This window comes from Physeter macrocephalus, chromosome 1 (genome assembly GCF_002837175.3).
Source record: "Physeter macrocephalus isolate SW-GA chromosome 1, ASM283717v5, whole genome shotgun sequence".
NCBI lineage: Eukaryota > Metazoa > Chordata > Mammalia > Artiodactyla > Physeteridae > Physeter > Physeter macrocephalus.
In genome coordinates, this window is record NC_041214.2 from 54,938,062 (window position 1) to 54,960,850 (window position 22,789).

General features: G+C 38.5%; 2 protein-coding genes across 4 annotated transcripts in view; one reads left to right on the forward strand and one right to left on the reverse strand.

Moving 5' to 3' along the window:
- The window catches only part of IFT80 (intraflagellar transport 80), a 119,460-nt gene extending 109,709 nt beyond the window's left edge, over nucleotides 1-9,751 (reverse strand). The window contains exon 1 of the mRNA XM_055082219.1: nucleotides 9,644-9,751. The gene's annotated coding sequence lies outside the window, so the exon portion shown is untranslated. The remainder of the gene's footprint in view (nucleotides 1-9,643) is intronic.
- A 160-nt stretch (nucleotides 9,752-9,911) lies between these two features.
- The window catches only part of SMC4 (structural maintenance of chromosomes 4), a 35,867-nt gene continuing 22,989 nt past the window's right edge, over nucleotides 9,912-22,789 (forward strand). Inside the window, exons 1-6 of one of the 3 annotated variants that reach the window (XM_007110558.4) lie at nucleotides 9,912-10,276; nucleotides 11,225-11,545; nucleotides 12,436-12,614; nucleotides 12,995-13,186; nucleotides 14,778-14,954; nucleotides 22,583-22,747. In XM_007110558.4, the coding sequence (XP_007110620.1) occupies nucleotides 11,407-11,545; nucleotides 12,436-12,614; nucleotides 12,995-13,186; nucleotides 14,778-14,954; nucleotides 22,583-22,747 (852 nt within the window). In that variant the 5' untranslated portion in view covers nucleotides 9,912-10,276; nucleotides 11,225-11,406. The remainder of the gene's footprint in view (nucleotides 10,277-11,224; nucleotides 11,546-12,435; nucleotides 12,615-12,994; nucleotides 13,187-14,777; nucleotides 14,955-22,582; nucleotides 22,748-22,789) is intronic. The other 2 variants (XM_007110557.4, XM_028490650.2) reach the window with 2 other exon arrangements.

The window sequence follows — 22,789 nt, forward strand, 5'->3', positions numbered from 1 at the left end:
TAACGGTTTGATCTCACAAAACTTATCTCAAAGGGACTAAGGGAGTATAGAGAGGAAAGGGGAAGACAATCAGCTGTGCAGAAACACTAATGAGAAACAAGGCCCTCTGACACATGGGAGTCTGGAAGGCAAAACAGCCTCCATTTGAAACAGCCAAGAGGAAAGCAGTTTCCTCAGGAAACAACCAGATTTAAGTTAGACTGTGAAGTTAAAGAAAGGGTAAAACTATGAAGTTTTAGAGTAAAGGTTGAGAACACGGATTTGGCCAATGACATACTGTGAGTTCCAAAAGGTAGAGTAGTAGGATTTAAATGGTGAAGAGCTAAGAGTTTGGGACAGATGGTGGGAGATGGTAAAAACAGCCAGCTGTCCTCTTTCATTCATCCCTACTTCTTTTTTTTTTCTTTTTTTTTTGCGGTACGCTGGCCTCTCACTGTTGTGGCCTCTCCCGTTGCAGAGCACAGGCTCCGGACGCGCAGGCTCAGCGGCCATGGCTCACGGGCCTAGACGCTCCGCGGCATGTGGGATCTTCCCGGACCGGGGCACGAACCCGTGTCCCCTGCATCGGCAGGCGGATTCTCAACCACTGCGCCACCAGGCAAGCCCCATCCCTACTTCTGTGGTAGAAGAATCTGAATTTTTGCTGCATACCTGGCCATCCAGAATAAAGATTACATTTCTCAACTGCCCTTGAAACTGGGTGTAGCCACACAGGACATTAACAATTCTTAAACCCAATGGGGATATTACACCACCATCAACCTCGTGGCCCAATCTGGAACTTATATCTTGAGGCGGGTAGATAACTCTACCCAACAGTATTGGTTACCCACAGTGGCAATACGAAAAGTAAATGAGTTACCGCTTATAAAATCCACATTACTACCTCTTATAAAAGTTATATAAATCAACATTATTGGCAAATAAAAACTTGGAAAATAAGAGTAACCCTCTCCCTGCCATGCCATCAAGACCATATATAATGCAGCAACAAGACAGAAGGAACCAAGATTCTTGACCTTGTAGAGAGTCCTATCAGTCCTATTTAGCCTTTTAAGTGACAGAAAATAAAGTTTTATCATGTTTAAGTTACTGTCATCAACAGCTAAACCTAATAATGAACTAATGCAGGGAATTAAGAGCCTTGAACGTGGAGACGGAGGTAAGCAGGGTTGTAAGGTATGATGGAATAGTCCCAATGATCAAATAAAGGAAGGTGTATAATCAATTTAAATTGTAGCCTTCTTCCTGAACTGTTCTCTTAGGTGGTTTGTAGTGTTGATGAAGAGTTTTTATAAGACAGGAAAGGGCAGTCTTGCTAGGACCACATGTAACTCTGTGGGAATTCCTTTTCAATCCTGCTAATAAGGTTGTTAGGATTTACTTTAATAGGCAGTTTAGGAAGGGAAAGGAACTGCAGAGTTATACAGGGAATAAATATCCCCAACCTTTTCTCCTAATTTTCCTAACCTAAAACTGTGCACTCATCCTTGTACCTCTGCTGTATCTATACTCACTGCCATGGTGATCTCACCCAGTTTCATGGCTTAATATAAGTTTAAATTTATTGACTACCTAGTGACAACTCCCAATTTCATATCTCCAGTTCAGACCTCTGCACTGAATCCCAGACTTCTATAGCTAACTGATTATTTGACAACTCTATTTGAATGTGTGACATCTCAAACTTAAGATCCAAATCAAACCCCTGATCTTTCCTCCAACTTTGCTCCTCCCACAGCCTTACTACAGTAAATGGCAATTCCATCCTTCCAGTTGCACAGGCCAAAAACCTTGGAATCATCACTGACTCTTCTCTCACATCCCAAATCCAATTTGTAAAAAAACAAAACCTGTATGATCTATCTTCAAAATACCTGATTTTCATGACCCCCACTACTATGGCTCCAGTCCAAGGTGCCATCACCTGTTAACCTGAACTATAATAGCCTCCTAGTTGACCTCCTAACCCCTCACAATCTATGCTCACCATAGCAGCCAAAGTGACTTTTAAAATAGGTCATGGTGGGGCTTCCCTGGTGGCGCAGTGGTTGAGAGTCCGCCTACCGATGCAGGGGATACGGGTTCGTGCCCTGGTCCGGGAAGATCCCACATGCCGCTGAGCCTGCGCATCCGGAGCCTGTGCTACGCAACGGGAGAGGCCACGACAGGGAGAGGCCCGCGTACAGCAAAAATAAAATAAAATAAAATAGGTCATGTTGCTTCTCCACTCAAAACTCTCCAATGGCTTCCTGTCTCACTCAGAGTTAAAACAAAGGTGTTTTTTTGTTTTGTTTTGTTTTGGCTGCATTGGGTCTTCGTTGCTGTGCACAGGTTTTCTCTAGTTGCAGCGAGCAGGGGCTACTCTTCATCGCAGTTTCCAGGCTTCTCACTGCAGTGGCTTCTCTTGTTGCAGAGCACGGGGTCTAGGCACGCAGGCTTCTCATCGCAGTTTCCAGGCTTCTCACTGCAGTGGCTTCTCTTGTTGCAGAGCACGGGCTCTAGGCACGCAGGCTTCAGTAGTTGTGGCACACAGGCTCAGTAGTTGTGGCTGGCAGGCTCTAGAGTGCAGGCTCAGTAGTTGTGGCGCATGGGCTTAGTTGCTCCACGGCATGTGGGATCTTCCCAGACCAGGGCTCGAACCCATGTCCCCTGCATTGGCAGGCAGATTCTTCCCCCACCGGGGAAGCCCCTGAAACAAAGGTCTTACAATGGTGTTCAAAGCCTTTATTGATCTGGACTCCTATCGTGACGCTTAATCCTATGTGTCAGCTTGGCTGCAAGATGGTGCTGCTATTTGGGCAAACACAAGACTAAACGTTACTATAAAACTATTTTTTAGAGGTGATTAACACCGACAATCAGTTGACGTAAGTAAAGCAGATTACCCTGCATAATTTGGGTGGGCCTCATCCAATCAGCTGAAGGCCTTAAGAGCAAAAACCAAGATTTCCCAAAGAAGAAGGAATTCTGCTGCCAGACCACAACACAGAAATTTTGCCCGAGTTTCCAACCCTAAGACTAATGACTTCAACATTAACTCTTCTTTCTCTGGAGAGCCCTAATAGACATCATCATTTCTCTGACCTCATCTCCTGTTTCCTCTCTCTTTTCACTCAAACTGCTCCGGGCACACTAGGCTCTGCGTTTTTCTTCTTGCACACTATGTAAGAAGCATGTTTGGGGGCAAAGGAGAAGGAACCAGTGGACAGGGATTGATTGGCAGTACTATAGAAACAGAAGATAACTAAGACAGCATGGTCCCCTATGAAGTTATTTGATCAAGGACACTGATAATGGGGTACTTCTTTTTGTAAACACTTATAAATTGACAGTTCACAGAAACATAAATACAGATGGTCAGTGGGCAATCAAAAACATGAAATAAGTCACAGCCTCAATTTTAATTAAAGAAATGAAAATGAAAACAACTAGATACCATTTTTCTGTTGTCAAAGTGGCCAAATGCAAAAACCCAGCCAGAACCCAGCCCTGGCATACAGAGAAACAGTTAGTCACATACATTATTGAAGAGCAGGAAAACTGGTGCTAATGGTCATTGATTCTTTGGTTCCGCCCCCCACCAACACTTTTGACTACATTTTCTACCTTTGGGGAATTTCCTACCCTATAAATAAAAAACAAATTATTTCCTCTAGCCCTCCTTACAGCCAGGACATAGGCAAATTACCTAGGCTTTGCCAATCTGACACATCTGTCATATTTTGAGTTAGAAGCTACTGATTCAAAGGAAGTATATATAAGGAATCTACCCTGGGAGGAATTCCTAGTCATAGGAATTTGTCATATACATATAAATGTACACCAAAATACATATACAAACTATACAAGACTATTTATTACAGAACTCTATCCAGTACTATCAAAAACTAGAAATTTAAATATTCATCATAGATTACACATGCATGTTCCAGATATAAGTATTATAACATGGGACAGAATTAGAACCAAGAAAATAGAATTAAGAATTAATGTGAATAATTAGACTTAACATTATGCTAAATGAAAGAAGTCAGTCACAAAAGAGCAGATACTATATAATTTCCCTTATACGAAGTACCTTAAGTAGTCAAATTCATAGATACAAAAAGTAGAATGGTGGTTGCCTGGGCGGAAGGAGGAACAGGGAGTTTCTATCTAATGGGTACAGAGATTCAGTTCTGCAAGATGAAAAGAGTTCTGCAGATGGATGGAGGTGACAGTAGCACAACAATATGAATGTACTTAATGCCACTGAACTGTACACTTAAAAGTGGTTAAGATAGTTTACAAAAAAAGAAAAAAGAAATGAATTAGATTTAAGAAATAAAACTAAAACATAAAAGCACTAACAAAATGAGAAAAATTTTAGGCAGGAAAGAGAGAAGGTATGACTTGTCAACAAGAATGTACCTATAGATAAGAGGTAGCAGAAAGCCTAGGAAGTAAACAAGAATGTGAAGGAGAGATAAGAAATCCAAGAGCTAGCTCAGAAGTGCATTTATACCAAGTTCTGTTTGGGTCATTTGCATATTGGCTAACCCTTGGGTGTTGATATTAACAGTTGAAATTAATGGTTTGCTGATGACTACCCAAGGCCCTATTTTTAGAAGTACAATTTTTATCAACAGTTTTCCAAATTGATAGCTCTGATTAGACTCCTATGTCTCTTTTCCAGTAAAGAGAGGAGGGAGAGAGAAGCAGATCTTTTATTCAGATTGGTCCCATCATAAAACCACTTGTAAACTAGAGCTGAGATCTCTTATATGGCAGGGAAGGCAGAGGCAGGTTCACCATTTCCAGGCACAGGTTATTCAAACACCTAACAAGCAATGGAACAGGATTACGAATGGCAATATAGTTCACTTACTAAAGACCTCCAACCTCCACGCCACTCCACTTCCTGTAGGTATCTGAAGTGTATGTATTGATATATGCAGTGGTATTTACATTTCCTTGCAATTTTAGCTATAATTAGAGCTAACTCTTGCCAACCATACTTTAATATTATTCACATTGGTTATATTTATAATCCTTTTGCGGGATGGCCTAATAAATTCTAGCCAATAAACCATGTGATTCACAAATTTAAAAATAAGTAGTCATCTTTAATTCATGCTTTTAATTCATCAACTAGCATAGAAAAAAATCCCACTCAACTGATAAACTAGAGTGCTATGCAACTATTTAAAAAACGAGATGAGGGCTTCCCTGGTGGCGCAGTGGTTGAGAGTCCGCCTGCCGATGCAGGGGACATGGGTTCGTGCCCCGGTCTGGGAAGATCCCACAGGCCGCGGAGCCTGCGCGTCTGGAGCCTGTGCTCCGCAACGGGAGAGGCCACAACAGTGAGAGGCCCGCGTACCGCAAAAAAAAATAATAATAATAAAAATAAAAAATAAAAAATGAGATGAATCTATATGTATTGATACAGAAAGATGTCTGTAATATGTTAAATGACAAAAACAAAGTGTACAGCAGTATTATATAACTCAATCCCTTTTGTGTTAAAAAATAAAGGGAGGGATATATATTCAAGTTAGTGGATACTAAAACATTTTTCTCGGAAGATATGCAAGACACTTAACGGAGACTTTCATGAGGTTAGGGACACTGGGGTGAGAAGGGACGCTTTTAATTTTCATTTTATATGTTTTTATACTGTTTGAAGTTTTTATCATGTTCATAATATTTTATCTATACATTTATATTTTTAATATAGAATTATCTGAATGATAGGATTATGGACCAATTTTGCTTTCTTCTTTATGCATTTCTGCATTAAAAAAAAACCTAATAAATGTTATTTTTTCGTAAGATCACCATTCTCATTCTCTTTGAAGTTTCTACTGCATTTGACCCACTTCTTACTGAAACTCTCACCTAGGCATCTTCCGAATACTGCACTTTGTTTTCTTCTGTATACAAAATGGGGTTAATAATGCCTACCTCACAGGTTGGTTATGATGACTAAATGAGATAAAGTAGACATGAGGTTAAAAAAAAAATGGCATCTTACAAATGTCCAATGGACATTTGGACATAGTCAGAACTTAATCATTGTTAGCTATTTATAGTGAAAATTGGTGTTTTTGTCACACTGCATATATTCACTCTTTTACTAGCTATAAAGAATTTCTTCTTGGAGCACCGCTTCCTCACTCTTAGCCATATGGCTTCAATGGAGCTAGCATGAGACCTAGGCTTAAGTCAATTAGAGATCGCCAATAGAAACTTTTATTTAATTAAAAGATGGGGAAGAAAGACACTTCTTAACCCCCAGGTCTTTAAGTTTAGGAAATTTGAGGGTAGAGTTACTGTAACACCTTACCACAGCAAGGGGAGAGCCTGGAGGTGTCAGAGACCACTATGTGAAGCCTGAGAATAATGCCAAGACAAGGAAATGCAAAGCAGAACAAAGAAAGAAACACAATCCTAGTGTCTCTGTTTGAGCACTGAATCCAGTTATACTCACCTAACTTTTTGGTTATGGAAGCTAATTTTTTTTTTCTCAAGACAATTTGGATTGGATTTTCTGTCACTTGTAATCTGCAAAGTCCTATCTGAGACATTACTATAATTATTTCTTCTTCCTATATTCTAAGAATGTACATTCTCTAGTGCTATCCTCTCTACTCACAACCTTAAAAATCTAATCTATTTTTAGTGTCCCAACTATTCTTGTAACTCTATCTCACCCTATTTTCTCTCCTGAACTATATTCTCCACCTCTAATGCCCACTGTATATACCTTTCCTAATCTCAACCTATATGAATAAAAACAAACTCATTTTTCAAAACAGTCCATCCCCCAAAACTGCTCCATTTCCTCACTTCCCATTTTTTTCTATGTTAAGATAGGTTATAGTTTCAACAAGACTAGTGTTCTAGGGGGCTTATATTATCAAGAGGAATATTCATTACTATCTCTCCTGTCTCTATATCCAATTTATTCATCTTGAACAATATTCTCTAGTATTTATACATTATTTACATAAATTCATGTTTATTCATTTTGATTTATTATTTAATGTCTAATTAATCCAAATATTTACAATTAATTACAAACTTTGTTAATATTTTAAACATTTACCCACAAATCTAATTTCAGACTTTATGAAATGCTGTAACCACATTAGAAGGTAGACAAAACACATATTATTATAATGATGACAAAATCTAACTATGCACTTAAAGAACTGCAAATGTTAATTTTAGTTCTATTCCAACTTTTCCCCTTGAACTTATTCTTATTTCTTCCTGTGGGGTACAACTTTTTGAAATATAAAAAGTAACCGTTCTCTTTTCAGACTGCCTGAAATTATAGATAATGGTTGTTAGTAGATGATTTTGGACCAGAAAGATGAGACTTGGTTGTACTTTCCAAGATCATTGTAACCTAGTCCATCCCAATTGGACCAGCTTCTTTTTATCCAAAGTACTGGCAGGGATCAATCAAGTCTTTATTTCTTGTGATCCTAATCTCTTCTCAAATCACTTCTTCACTTTTTCTGAGTGTCCTACTTTCACTCTAGATTTGTCTCCACTGTAGCTGTTTGTTATGAATGTCTTTCCTATGTTATACAACCTGGTTTAAGCCTGTTTAAAAAATATTTATTCTGAGTGGAACATGGTTAGGTTCAACTAAATCTAAAGCTATTGGTCACTTTATTGATTTACTGAAATTATATTTCTTATCAGTCACTAAGACCAATCATTATTTAAAGCAACCATCAAAGGCAGTAAAACTGGGATTTATTTGTGACTTATCTTTCTTATCCCCTCATCACTAATCCAGGGATTCACAAAAAATAGAATCTGACTAACTTTAAGGGTTCAGACTCTTAACCATTAAAATCTACAAAAGCTATAGATTTCCCCCCAAAATGTGTCCAGATTTTTACCTTTCTACTGCATAGGCACCTCCTACATGGAGGACTGGACAGTAATAATCTAATTAAGCCATGCCTGATCTCAGTCTCTTTCCCTTTTTACACATCCCACATAACTACTGTTAATTTTTTTTTTTTTTACCAAGTCATTCCTTAGCTCAAAATTTTTCTAATATTTTGAAAACATCCTTGACCTGGCTTTCAAAACCCTTCATAAACTAATCTTCTAACTTGACATCCCATTATTCATCCTTAGCACATACCATAATAAGGTCAATGTCATAAACACAGCAGTACCAAATGCATATAGTGTGTGTGCTAGACAATCATAAACATTCCTATGAGGTAGGTATTATATGCTGGTTTTATAATAAACAATCTCAGAGATTGATAAATTGAGTAAACTGTCTAAGCATGTAGCTAAAAAAATGATGAGATTTGGGACTTTTGTTATCTGTTATATCTTTCTACTACATCATGCTGTCTCCCATATACATAACTCAATTTGGTCTAGTCTTTGCTTTTTTCACGGTTAATATCTCTCCAACTCAGTTTTAATAGTGTTTTACAGACTGCAAAATTCCAAAAGATTCCAGATGTTTTCAAAGAGAACTGATTGCTACATTTTCTGGTACACCTACCAGCCAAATTTTTTTTTCACTAAGCTTTATTGTCTGTAGTTTGTCTTATGAAAACAATAATTTTTTTCAACTTCAAATATAAAGGTATATTACAATATCAAGTCGATGTTTATTCAAATCACACCAGTCTCCCAACCTCACCAAATTCTTACACTTGAGGGGAGTGTCCTCCACACCTCCTCTTGAGAAACACTGAACCTGAATATGCTCCTCAGGGCAAGAGTCATACTTACTTACTTAGAATGACAATGTAAATTCATTCATAAAGCAGATTTATTGGGGCTTGAGTATGCCAAGTCCTAAGTATACAAAAGTTAAAAGGGGGAATAAAAGAGGCTCCCAGTTCTCAATGTCAAGTACTTAAGAGTCGCTGAATAAATGCTTGTTGGACATAGTCAAATCAATTAATGGTTAACATTGTGAGGGATTAGGATCACGTTTGAGAATCTGATCAAAGTTCTGGGAACACTAACTCCCCAGAAAAATTCACAAGCACCCAGAATTTTGTATACGATTTCGGGGTCGGGGGTCGGGGGGGGAAGTGGAGAAGAGGTGGTATGAACTCCTCTGAATTCCAATCACCTACCACCAGATCCACAAACTCCTGGTTAAAAACCTACTAGCAAAACTCGATTCTCTGGGAACAGGAATACTTGCTTAATAATCCTGATTATGCCTGACAGTGCAATGTATACAAAAGCTACTTAAGAAATATTTGCTGATCAATAATTTTCTCATACCCAGACACAAGCAAATCGTTTCTTCCACTAGAGTCTTTCAGCCAAATGATTTTAAAAACGCGAAACCCCCTTTCACTAGTGACATTAATGACCTAACACCAATAATTTGAAATCATTATTTTGCTTTTCACTACACGATCATTCACCAATCAAGGTTTTCTCTTCTCCTTGTTGCCTCTCTACTCCCTACAAATTCAGGGCTTCCTCCTTTGCATCCCAAAAGCTACGTCCAGAGCCGCACCGCCCCCAAGGAGACGGAAAATAACTGATGCTCCACTCCGCACACACCCTCATAGCAGGGAAGGTGGATCCAGTAATGGCTACAACTTCCAAACCTTTTCCTCACCTCTCGCCTAGAAGTAAAGAGATTTACCTTAAGTGCCAGGAAAGCGGTGGCGATCGTACTCACAGAAGTATGACCAGTTACCAAGAAGCCTCGGGCCTCCCTGTCACCATAGCGACTCCTAAGAGTTAAGCTCACTCCCTCTTCCCGCGATACTTCCCTGCCGGGCGTCACCCGAGCAGGCCCTAGACCCCGCCCCTCAGCGAGCTCGCCCTCTCCTTAAGGGGCGTCATTGGACAACTGAGCCTCGCCTTTAGCTGTGGGCGGATCCCCACTCTATTTTTTTTATCTTTTTCAAAATTCTCAAGGTTTCTTAAAAAATATTTTTTATAACAGTGCTATTGCCGTAGGCCCACGGATAACATTGTTTCGCAAACATTGTTTCGCTTTTCTTTTTCACTTAATAGAAAATGTCCTCTGCCGCCTGGGTCCCGCCAGCAGTTCGCGCATGCGCGTAAGCGACCAGAAAATGGCGGCGATAATCGCTGCATTTTTTTCAAATTAGTGGTTCCCAGAAAGCATTGCGCGCATTTGTAACGAATTTCCGTTCGAGTTTGTATTTTAGGCGCCATTTTCGAGTGAAGGACCCGCAGCCGAAACACCGGTAGGAGCGGGGGGGTATGCAACCGTTTCCAACCTTGGTCTGAGTGGACTATCCCGCAGGTAAAATACTTCTTTTCCTGATCAGGTTGTCACACTCTTACTTCCTGTCCCGTCCGCGGGCTCCTGGAAAGTAGAGGCCTTGAGTTGGAGCAGCCGAAGTCTAGGCTGAGGCTGCCGCCTGGAGATTTCTCTCGCTGTCACCCCTCCCCCCTCGGCCGCTCCCCGGCAGTCGAGGCTCCCGCGCGCTTCTCCCGGGCGCCACTTCTCTGAGCTACATAAGCGTTGCTCAGGAGACTGGGGGCCCGAGGGGGGGGTGGTTGGGGGGAGCCTCTCAGCTTCGCGGACCTCTTCTCAGAAATCTCGGTCTTGGTCGGACTCTAGCGTGGCCCCGTGCCCGTCTCACTTCCCGCAAGGGACTAACCACCGGCTCTGAGCCCTTAACTGGTGACCTTTCGTAGTTTATTGTCCAACGGGATTCTGCCGCGGACCCCGGAGGGACAGACCCCTGCCACCTCAAGGCGATTGAACCGGAGCCGGCGCTGCCGGCTTCCGATTTGAAAATCGCTAGTGGTCGGACCCGGCCGGGGCAGACCTCAGAGCCCCCGGGCCGTCCGCTGCGCCGAGGGCTAAATGGCGGGGAGAGGAAAGTGGGCGGCTCGCCGCCAGTTGGCTCTTCGCTGCTCTGGGAAGAGGTGATAGATAGCCCCTCAAACGAACTCTTGTCTCTCAGAATCTGTGCGCTTACATCCCTAGCCCAGAGAGCGTGGGAATGTCCGCAAAAGCTAGCGTATGGGAATTGCTTCGTTTAGAAATTACGTTAGAATAGTTTTTCACACTTATACTGTGGGCGGACGGCGGGGGGGGGCATTAAAAAGTAAAAAGAACCTAAGCAGTTGCTCTATTCTTGCTTGATCCCCAAGCACGTCTAGGTTTTCCCACTTGCTTAGGACTTAAGAAAACGAATCCCGCCTTCTTGGGACTTGAGTTTTTTGTGCCTTCTTTCTCGAGGACCCGCTGGCGTTGAGCGGGGTTTGACGACGGGGCTCTCGAAAACGGGTGGACGGAGTTTTCCCCGAGTGGGACGGGGTTGGGGGCTGAGCCCGTCTCACCGCGGGGCCGGGGAGGGGGGTACGTACCGGCACGGGCCCGCGGCCCGACTTGCTCCCGGCTCTCTCTCGGCCCCAGCGACCATGCCCCGTAAAGGCACCCAGCCCTCCACCGCCCGGCGCAGAGAGCAAGGGCCGCCGCAGTCCCCGGACGGCGCCAGCAGCGACGCGGAGCCCGAGCCGCCGTCCGGCCGCGCGGGGAGCCTCGCGCCTGCCACCGCAGGTGAGGAGCCCTTCGCGACGCCGCGGGCAAGCGCGGGGGAGACCCGGGTGCATCCGCGCCCAGCCCAGGACTGGCTGGTGTTCTTGGGCGCGGACAAGAGGGGCTGCGGGGTTGACATCTGAAGGTCCGGTAGAGCCGCTCAAGAAAGCGATTTGGCGATTTTCACAGATTAGACAATGTGCAGTATCGGTGTAACGGTGCCGGAGGGGATGGGGGCGAGTAAATAGCTTCAATTCTGAATTTCTCTTCATTGTCTTCTTTTTCCACGGAAATCGACACGGTCAGCCAGGAGCTAGTGGACTGTTTTTCAGACAGAGTCAGCCTGACTGTATGTTATAATATGATGAAAAGTTTCTTGACCCTGTAACTTCACCTTCGTGGTCTTAAATTGCTAAGAGAAGATGATAATTTACTCGAAACTACCGTAGCTTTTGTGAGTCCAGGAACTGAATGACATGAAACCCCTATGACAGTGTCTCTAGAGCTCGCGAGTGTCCAAAGTTAAGGTTCCAGGTGCTCACAGATACGGAGAGAGTTGGATCTAGAGCCTTAGGATTTAACCACCTGTTTAGACAGGGAGCAAGGAATCAAGTGGTTGTGGATTTCCCAGATTTACATGACGACGTAGTATTTCGGCTCCTAAAAGGTATATTTCTATAGAATTTTGTGACTGGTGGCATTTCTTTCAAGAATTTCTTTTTTTATAAAACCAAACCAAAAGATTCTCATCCCCTGTGAGTTTAGGATAATACTATATTTGAGTGAAAATTCAGATTCCTAGGTTTCATAAATAACATCTCTCCAGAGATTAGCAGGCAGTAGTCCTCCGAACTAATTGCACTAATGCAGGCTTTTTTCCCCTTGTTTTCCCTTTCCTTTGACTGACTTAGAGACTCCAAGTGAGGAAATAGATAATAGAAGTTTAGAAGAGATTTTGAATAGCATCCCTCCTCCCCCACCTCCAGCAATGACCAATGAAGCTGGAGCTCCTCGTCTTATGATAACTCATATTGTAAACCAGAACTTCAAATCCTATGCTGGGGAAAAAATTCTGGGACCTTTCCATAAGGTATTTGACCTTTTTAAAATAACCGTTGTAAGGTATTGCGTCTTTATTACAAAATGTTTCAATTTTGTAGTTATTGTATTTATCCTGGTTGATTAAAAATACGGTATGCTTTCTATGCTTTTAACAACTGAAATTAGCTTTTGTTTATCTGGTTATCTTTTGGTACCTCTCTTTATAAAGTTTTTCTCACTGAATAGAATTGGTGGGTTTTATGTTTGAAAGGAGTATTTTCTCTTTAACTATAAGAATGAATTTTGTAAAAAGTCTGAGTTAAAATTAGAATATGGTCTTATTTAAAGTGTTGAAGCTTGTGATATAAGAGACATGATATATGAAAACAGTTTTTTTAACTTTTTTTTTTTTCTGTTCTTTTTATGCAGCGCTTTTCCTGTATTATTGGGCCAAATGGCAGTGGCAAATCCAATGTTATTGATTCTATGCTTTTTGTGTTTGGCTATCGAGCACAAAAAATAAGATCTAAAAAACTCTCAGTTCTAATACACAATTCTGATGAACACAAGGATATTCAGAGTTGTACTGTAGAAGTTCATTTTCAAAAGATAATTGATAAGGTAAGGGACTTTGTTTAGTTATTTGCAACTTCAAGTGAGGAACACAAAGGATTTCAATACGTTGCACATTTTATTATTTTTGGCTTAAATTTGGCTCATAAAAATTAGTATATGGTTAAAGCAGAACCAATATTTATTTCATTACCTCCATGACCATATTTTCTTTTTGAGAATTGGTGGTAGTGGCTGTTAAAATTAAAATATTAAAATTTTTAGCCAGGGAAATGAATTATAAGTAGCTCATAATAATGCTTACCTTTTTGGTGTAAAACATTGAGCAGTTTTAGTATCCCAAGTACCAAGTAAGCATTCTTTTACTATAAATTTTGGATTCATTTTTAAAGTTATGTTTTTATTGCTTTCAGATAAGTTACCTAAACTTGAAAATGTTAACAGTTTGACTAACTTTACCATCTCCCTTATTTCAATTCGCATTAAATTTAATGTTACTAGTAGTCATGTGTATAGGTGATATGAAAGAGCTTTGCTTCAGTTTGAAGTAAACTACCCTTTTAAAACAGGGAAGGGTACGGTAACATGTTTGTTTTCTAGAAGAGGAGACAATTATAGGTAAAATGTCTGTTTAGATTATTCACTTGGCTCTGTTGGTATTGGGATTTTTTTTTCTCTTCTATTTAATAATTAACTTTGGAAATACGTGGTTCAAAAATGACTGACTGGAACCTAAAAATGACGCCCAAGCATCACCAGTAGAAAACTAATTACATAATGAAATGAGGATGTGATTTGGCCTCCAGGTCTTGTTTTGGTTTTTTGTTTTTGTTATTTTTTTAATTTTAATATAAACAGCTTTAATTAAATCTACATGGTGGTATATATTTTAATTTTGTTTCTTAGTGCTTTTCTATTGTACAGTTTGGGTTGGAAAGTAGATTGCCAGTAAATCAGATTTGATTCCATTGCTTATTAGTTACACTTGATTTGTGTAAATTTTAAAAACCATGATTTCAAAATGACATAGCTTTTAAAGGAAAGCAAGTTTTAATGTTAAAGCAGATTTGCACTTCAATTTTTAAATTTGTTTGATTAAAAAAATAGGGGAATGTAGTTGTCAATTCATTGCAATTTTTTTTACCTACAATTAATGACGTATTCTTCACCCAAAAAAGAAAAAAAACTAAGCTGTATTATCCCACTACTGTACCTTCCTTCCTTTTTCCTCAAATCATCTCTTGCAGCTTTTTTTTAATGGACTAGTAATCTGTCAACATGGTTTAATAATTTGGATGAGTTTGTTTTGGATACAGTGGGATTCTTGTGCCCCTCCATCAATTCTTTTCTCAGTCAAATATGTTTTTAGGCTTGAAGGTGGGGTGTTTTCTTTTTTGTTTGTTTGGTTGCTTTGACTTTTTGTTTTTTTGTGATCTATGAGGAAGGAATCAAAGAACTTGAAAAATTATTTCTAATCTTTGCTAAGATTAATTCTAAGAACTATTGTCAGTTTATGTGCATATCCAATTGAAGTTCTTAAGCCATAGAATTGGTTTCAGTATGAAGTGAGTGAAATTTGGAGCAAACCTCTGACTTAATACCAACAATTGTTTTCTGGTTTTGTTTTTCCTCAAAACAGGAAGGGGATGATTATGAAGTAGTTCCTAACAGTAACTTTTATGTATCCAGAACGGCCTACAGAGATAATACTTCTGTTTATCACATAAGTGGGAAGAAGAAAACATTTAAGGATGTTGGAAATCTTCTTCGAAGCCATGGAATTGACTTGGACCATAATAGATTTTTAATCTTACAGGTAAATTTATTAAAAGATATTAGAGGTTCTCTCATTTCTTTTTTTTTTCTTTTTTCTTTTTTTTTTCTTTTTTTAAAATAAAGTGTAAGGAATTTTTCCCTATTGGATGAATCCTGTATTTTTGAGGCCTTAAAGTACTGTAGCAGCACATCATGGTTTACATACTACAGTCAAGATGCGAATCATTATTTGCTGCTCTAGAAATTTAAGGAAATTCATTCAGAACTGTAATTTCATCATCATATGCCCATTTTATGTTTGGATGGACTGACATACTTGTTCCGCTCTAGCAGCACGTAAATATTGGCGTAGTAAAATAAATATTAAACACCAATATTATTGTGCTGCTTTAGCGTGACAGGGACATAGCAACTATTTATCATTTCTGTTTGTATTAAGATAACATTTTAAATGAGATTTGTTATCTTTTAATAGTTCTTTTCCTTTACTTTTGTTCTTGTTTGTCATTTCTACTAATATTATATACTTAAAAGAAAAAAACTCTATATACTTGGTGTTTCACAAATTTACCTGAGCACCTGATTTAACTTTTTTTTTTAATGCTTAGAATGGTCAATTAAAAGCTTATTCAAGCTCTTTGTTATGTTTCAAATGGCCTACTTGAACCACTTCTACTGGAAGATCAGATGATATTTCATTCTTAAGTATCACAACTTTTAAAATCTTTTTAAAGGGGTATAAAATTAAGTACCTGGTGTTAAGCTGATTTTTATTAGAAACCCTGTATTCTTTATCTGAGTAAAGATATTTTCTACCAGTGTTGCTTGGTAAGAAAAATTCCTTATCTTCTCTGTCTTACCTTTCAAAAAAGTTCTTAGTGTAAAACATGGCTTTGTCAGACATATTAAAATCCCCTTTTGATTTGAGGCTATCTTCTTTTCCTTTGTCCTACCTACAATCACCAAGAGCATAATAATAAAAGGAAAACTATATTGTGATATAGAAGTAGCTGCTAATATTCTTTAGTGTCCTGTACTACTGATTTTAAACTAACTTGGGAATTTTGGTTTGATACTAAAAGTTTGATTAGTATGACTGAGTGTTCCCAGTAAGAAACTTATTAAGTGTTAGCCTCTATTTCCATTTTAGTCTATATTCTTCAACTGCTTTTTTTAAAAAAATGTTACTTTTAGACGTACATAGTGTAAGTAGAAGGTAAAGAAATATTCTGGGATGACTTATGTTAATATTTTTAGTTCATTTGTAATACTTCTATAACCTAAACCTATTAAACCTAACTTATCCATTTTAGGATGTTGGGAAATCATCAGCAGATATATTTCTAAATAAGATTTGAATTTACATAAATGTGGGATTAAAGGTGTGTGTGTGTGTTTTAATCAGATTTAACTTTTTTTTTTTTTTTTTTTTTTGTGGTATGCGGGCCTCCCTCTGTTGTGGCCTCTCCCATTGCGGAGCACAGGCTCCGGACGCGCAGGCACAGCGGCCATGGCTCACGGGCCCAGCTGCTCCGCGGCATGTGGGATCCTCCCAGACCGGGGCGCGAACCTGGTTCCCCTGCATCGGCAGGCGGACGCGCAACTACTGCGCCACCAGGGAAGCCCCCAGATTTAACTTTTATGGACTTTTTGTATTCTGGAATTTGATTTGGTTAATTATGGATTAAAGATGCCCCTTTAGAATACTAAATTTGATAGTGATACCATTTTGCAGGAACCTATCATTGTGTTTATCTTATTTGCTGTTTATTTACTGTCACGCAGGGATAATCAAAGTTTTACACCTGTGCATAGACTCATCAAAATAGGCTGCGTTTTAACCCTTGAAAGGGTGATTTTTTTTTCCCTTGATATTGCCTCTCTCTACATAATTCAGTTAATAAAGGGAGCTAAATAAAGTAACTTCCCAAAGATGTAAATAAGAGTAGTTTTTACATTGTAAACTTTATATTAAATATGTGCTTCTTGGGCTTCCCTGGTGGCGCAGTGGTTGGGAGTGCGCCTGCTGATGCAAGCGACACGGGTTCGTGCCCCGGTCCGGGAAGATCCCACATGCCGCGGAGCGGCTGGGCCCGTGAGCCATGGCCGCTGAGCCTGCGCGTCCGGAGCCTGTGCTCCGAAATGGGAGCATAATTCAGTTAATAAAGGGAGCTAAATAAAGTAACTTCCCAAAGATGTAAATAAGAGTAGTTTTTACATTGTAAACTTTATATTAAATATGTGCTTCTTGGGCTTCCCTGGTGGCGCAGTGGTTGGGAGTGCGCCTGCTGATGCAAGCGACACGGGTTCGTGCCCCGGTCCGGGAAGATCCCACATGCCGCGGAGCGGCTGGGCCCGTGAGCCATGGCCGCTGAGCCTGCGCGTCCGGAGCCTGTGCTCCGAAATGGGAGAGGCCACAACAGTGAGAGGCCCGCGTACCGCAAAAAAAAAAAAATAGTAAAAAAATATATATATATTAAGAGAAAGAAAAAATGTGCTTCTTAAGTGCCCAGGATGCTTAAGCCATTTGTCCTCATAATAATCTCAACCTTTTTATGTCATCTTAACAGTTACGTTGTTTAAATTATTTTTAATACCGAGATAAACTTTCCACGTTAACAAATTGAATTCCATTTGATTAAATTTACAGATAAGAACCTTAGAAACTCACCTGTTAGGAAGAAGAAACAGGGATTGGACTAGATAGAACTAATGATGCCCTATTTAAAAGTTTGAGGGAAAGTGGCAGTGGTTTCTATGGATTTTTATTTAGTTCCTTATCAAAATCTTAGACTCCTGCACTAGAGACTTAAAGCATTTGAAGGTAAGTAAGAATGCAGTTTTCATTACCTTATCTCCCACTAAATAACATCTTTAAAACTAGCTGTGGTTTGGGAGGCTGGGAACTTGGAGACATCAGAATATCATCATCTAAGACATAAGTGATTACTTTGAATAAAATGCGTAGGCTGTTTGGCCAGTGGTAGTGATTAACGACCGAAGGTAATATAATTCCAGCTAAAGTGAAAACTTATTTTTAAGACTAAAAAGCACTAAAGTTTAGAAGTCCATAAGGGTAAACTTTTTTTTTTTTAATTATTTATAATGGTATAGTAGGGTCTTCAAGTAGGCATTTCTAGTATTTGAAGTCATTTAAAATTTCATCGTTGACTATTTGAATGAATTCCTAATGAGTCACTATGCTGAGATGCTATAAATGATACAAAAGTTGTAGAATTCCATTTCTTGTCCTTAGAGTCACTTATACACATGCCTTCCAGAAGTGTTAGATTATAATTGGCCATTATGCTTTCTATGTTTGTACATTTCCCTGTTTATATATACCTTGTTCGGGAGCTGTTGTCCCATTGTTATAACTATCAGTGTAAACAAGTAGGGTTTTGTTAGATCTGTGTGGCATTTCATGGGTAGCTAGTTTTGTCACAATTTTCAACTTCATATGCTTTTTGTCTTCATATTATAAAATCTAAACTAAAATTTAAAACAAGAACCAAAATTTTTTTCTAATTGTTTAGTAATTTGGAGATTGGATTAACCGAGATCTGAGTTGTTACCTAGTCATCTTTCCCTTTTTCTTTTCAGTATACTTCTTCTAAGCCTGGCATAACACATAAACTTATTTGGATTCTGGTCTTTTAGCCTATAGAAATAAGTCTGTGCTATATCAAAAGAATTTTAGCTTTATCAATAGTACTTTAGTTATCCAAAAGTGTCTTGTTCAACCGCCTCAACTATATGAAAGAAAATAGGAAACTACCTCTAAGCATCCAAAATAGATATCCAGCAGTCTACCTCCTAAAGCATTGTCCTTTCTGTTTATGCACTTAATTTAGACAGATACTAACCTCAGTCATTTGGTTTCTTGCCCTCTGTTAGTTCACAAAGAGCAATTAGAATAAAATTTATCAGAATAAGAGAAAGAACAATAACTTACATTACAGTGGAAAATGGAGAAAATAAAAATATTACCAAGGCAAAATAAAATTTCAAAGCCTAGTAAATCTGGGCCATTTAATTTTGATGCAAATGCCCATATTTACCTTAAACCTTCAGGTCTTATTAGGAAAAGAGCTTTGTTATAGCTATATACTATATTTCAGTTTCCTGTGGTTCTTGCTTGCTAAAATTTGGATTCTGTTTCAGTAAAGATAAAAAAGCATGGTACCTATTCATTCCTCTTAGATTTTTAAGCTGTATTCTTGTAAATTAGATTATTGAGGAATGCTATAAATGAATCACAATACCCTGGTTTGCCGTCCACTTCAATAAGTTATGGATTAGGCCTTGGATGTTATAAATATCCTCTTGAAATATGTTTGCTATTTTTATGTTACTTTAAAAAACCACAGATGGGGCTTCCCTGGTGGTGCAGTGGTTAAGAATCCACCTGCCAATGCAGGGGACATGGGTTCAAGTCCTGGTCCAGGAGGATCCCACCTGCCACGGAACAACTAGACCTGTGTGCCACAACTACTGAGCCTATACTCTAGAGCCTGCGAGCCACAACTACTGAGCCCGCATGCCACAAGTACTGAAGCCTGCGCGCCTAGAGCTCGTGCTCCACAAGAAGAGAAGCCACCGCAGTGAGAAGCCCACGCACTGCAACAGAGTAGAAGCCAGCACGCAGCAATGAAGACCCAATGCAGCCATAAATAAATAAATAAAATTTAAAAAAAAACACAGATGGTATTTCCACATTTGCCTTAGTATCTCTGATATAGTGTGAATATAAATTAAAACATAGGAAGTCACTAGTAAACAACAGTGAAAAAAATTGTTTAAAACCTTGTTTAGTATACTTAAGCTATAGAAAATAGGAATAACCATGGGGAGGCCCACAAAACTTTTCCAGCTTCAGATGGTAGCATATAGCAACTTGAAACTTTTTTTTTTGTCTCATCATGCTACCACTACTTGTGATTTGGAGCTTTGAGTGGTAAGGTGACTTTAAATTCAGGTTGATGCTTTAAAATTATTTCTGAAATGTGTTGAAGGTATTGCCCTAAATTAAAACGATATTCTATAATTTCACATGGGATAGGTACATTTTCTGAAATATGAGTGGTCCTCTAAGCAGACTGTCAACCCACAGATTATACAAGAAATGACACAAAATGGAAAAAGAAGGAAGAAAACAAATAGTAGCAGGTAGTAAGGCAGAGGACATCAAGGAACAGAACCACAAGAAAGGTCCCAAGTTGTCTGTCACTGAAATACCACAACAGTCCTAATTGTCACGTGACAGGTAGAAGCCTAAATGTTTTAATAACCTGTTGATTCAATGGTGCTAATCTGATAATAACTGGTTTCTGTTTTTTTTGTTTTTAATGAATACCATATAATAAAACAATGTTATATGGGACTTGAGGTGGGGAACTATGTTGATTCATAAACGACCTTGTCTTTCACTTGAAAATGTTTTTTTCTACTGGGCAACCTTGTTAGAATGAAAAGAAATCAGAGCTGTATATCCTTCATTTTAATTGGAAAGGGAGGAACAAGTAACCAAAAACAAGCAACCGCTATGCTTTATTCAAAGCCAGGCAGTCTCCTAATGGTGGTATTCCATCTCTTCAATAAGTAATTTGGCCAGGAAAAGTGTGATGCCTTTAGGAATATTTTTATCATTCTTACACCAAATCATAACTTCTGGTTATCTGAAAAGTGTATACTTAAATAATACCTTATAGTGATTTGATTCAGACATGTAAGTTCTCTTGGTATGGTTTTTCATTTTTCTTAAAATAAGTGTTCAGATATTCAAATTGAATTAGGTAGAATATTAGACTATCAGGTGTCAGATATTTGGACTGTTAACACTAATACAAAAAAGTTAAACTGACTACCTCCAGATCATTGATTCTCAGCTGGGGGTAGTTTTGCATCCTCACCCCCAGTATATTTAGCATTGTCTGGAGATAGTTTGGGCTGTTACAGCTGGGGGAAGCCTGATGCTGCTGACATCTAATGGGTAGAGTTCAGAGATGTTATTAAACATGCTGTGATACCCAGCATAGCTCCCCACAACAAAGAGTATTCAGCCCAAAATGTCAGTAATGTTGCCGTTGATAAACCCTGTATAGATAACAACTGAGTAAGAAGTCTCTTGGCTTCTTCAGTGGAGAAGTGGGATCCCTGTTGTAATCTAAAGCTTTGGACACTCTTCCAGGCTTAAATCCTGTCTGAAACTTAAAATTGTTGTGAAAATATTTGGAAAAAACTGACAATTGAAAGCAGAATAAAACATTTTATATAAATAGCTACATATTTTAAACACTAATACTTAGTTAAAACTAAATCATACATACCCAAGGTTGCAGAGAAATCTAAAAAATAACAGGCTCTTAGGATAACATTTCACTTTGTATTTTATAATCATGTCCTGTTGTCAAAGTACAGAAAAGTGATCACTTGTAAAAAATGTTTAAGATTATGCCCTTTAATGAGTAGATTTTTTTTTTTTTTAACGGAATCTTAGTTCCCCGACCAGGGATCGAACCCATGCCCCCTGCAGTGGAAGTGCGGAGCCCTAACCACTGGACCGCCAGGGAAGTCCCTAATGAGTAGATTTTAAAATGAGCTGTTTTATCCTTTCTTTTATCTTTAAATTTTTTTACCTTGTATAATTATGTTGAGGATTTTGGTAAATGTGACGCTTTATCATTAGCAAGTTTTACCCCAGATTTTTAAGGTTCATTCATAAATACATATTGTAGATATTTAAATTGAGAAAGACTATATGCTTTTTTTAATATATAATTTTTTAAAATGTTTTTCAGTCTTTGTTATTTTGCAGAAATAAAGGGGTATTTTTTTTTTTTCTATTTGTCCCTTTTCTTCTGTTGTAATAATACAGAGTACAAGCAGGCTACTGGTGTGAAGTAAAGTAGCAGCAATTTGCCTGAGCATTGTTCAGACAAAATTTGCTTCCCCATCAAACTAAATGACTGCCTGGCAGTCAGCCTTGAAAGTTACTGATTGTGAATTTTTTTCTTCTTTTCGCTTTGTAATTAAACTGCATAAATACAAATATATAATGTTAATCTAAGATTTTATAATTACAGTTCAAAAGTTGTTGTAATAATGATTACAAGCAAAAGTTTTCCAATTTTGTATGTACCAGAATCCTTAGTTTCCAGTCAGTTGGATTTCTTCTATTAATATTATTACCATGAGAAATAGTAATATTTCCTTTTTCATTTAATGGTCTTGTTTTTAGAAAGTTACAGCATTAAGTTTGAGACATTCTTACGAAGCCCAGCGCTTGCTGAGGAACTCATAACACCAGGTTTATAGAGAAACCTTAATGATACTAACCATCTTGGGACAGGATTCCTACTACAGTTTAACCATGAAGGGTCTTTTTGAAAATTCTTTGTTTTAGAATAGGAGCTATAATTCTGTTGTTAATAGTTGAAAATGTTGCCACAATGATTTAATTGTAGATTGTATGAATACTTTGCTGAATTTTGCTTAAAACTTGAGTATCAGTGGAGAGAACATTTTTACTTTTATTAAATGTCTTTAAGCTACTGATTTAAATCATTTAGTTCATTACTGTTGGATTTGTTCATTGTTTCTAGTTCTCACTTAAGGTTGATGTAGCTAAACATATGCAATGAGTGTGAAATATTACTTTTTTAAAAGGGTGAAGTTGAACAAATTGCTATGATGAAACCAAAAGGCCAGACTGAACATGATGAGGGTATGCTTGAATATTTAGAAGACATAATTGGTTGTGGACGGCTAAATGAACCTATTAAAGTCTTATGTCGGAGATTTGAAATATTAAATGAACACAGAGGAGAGAAGGTGAATCTTCTGTAGACTTTAGTTGTATTGTAAACCAGAATG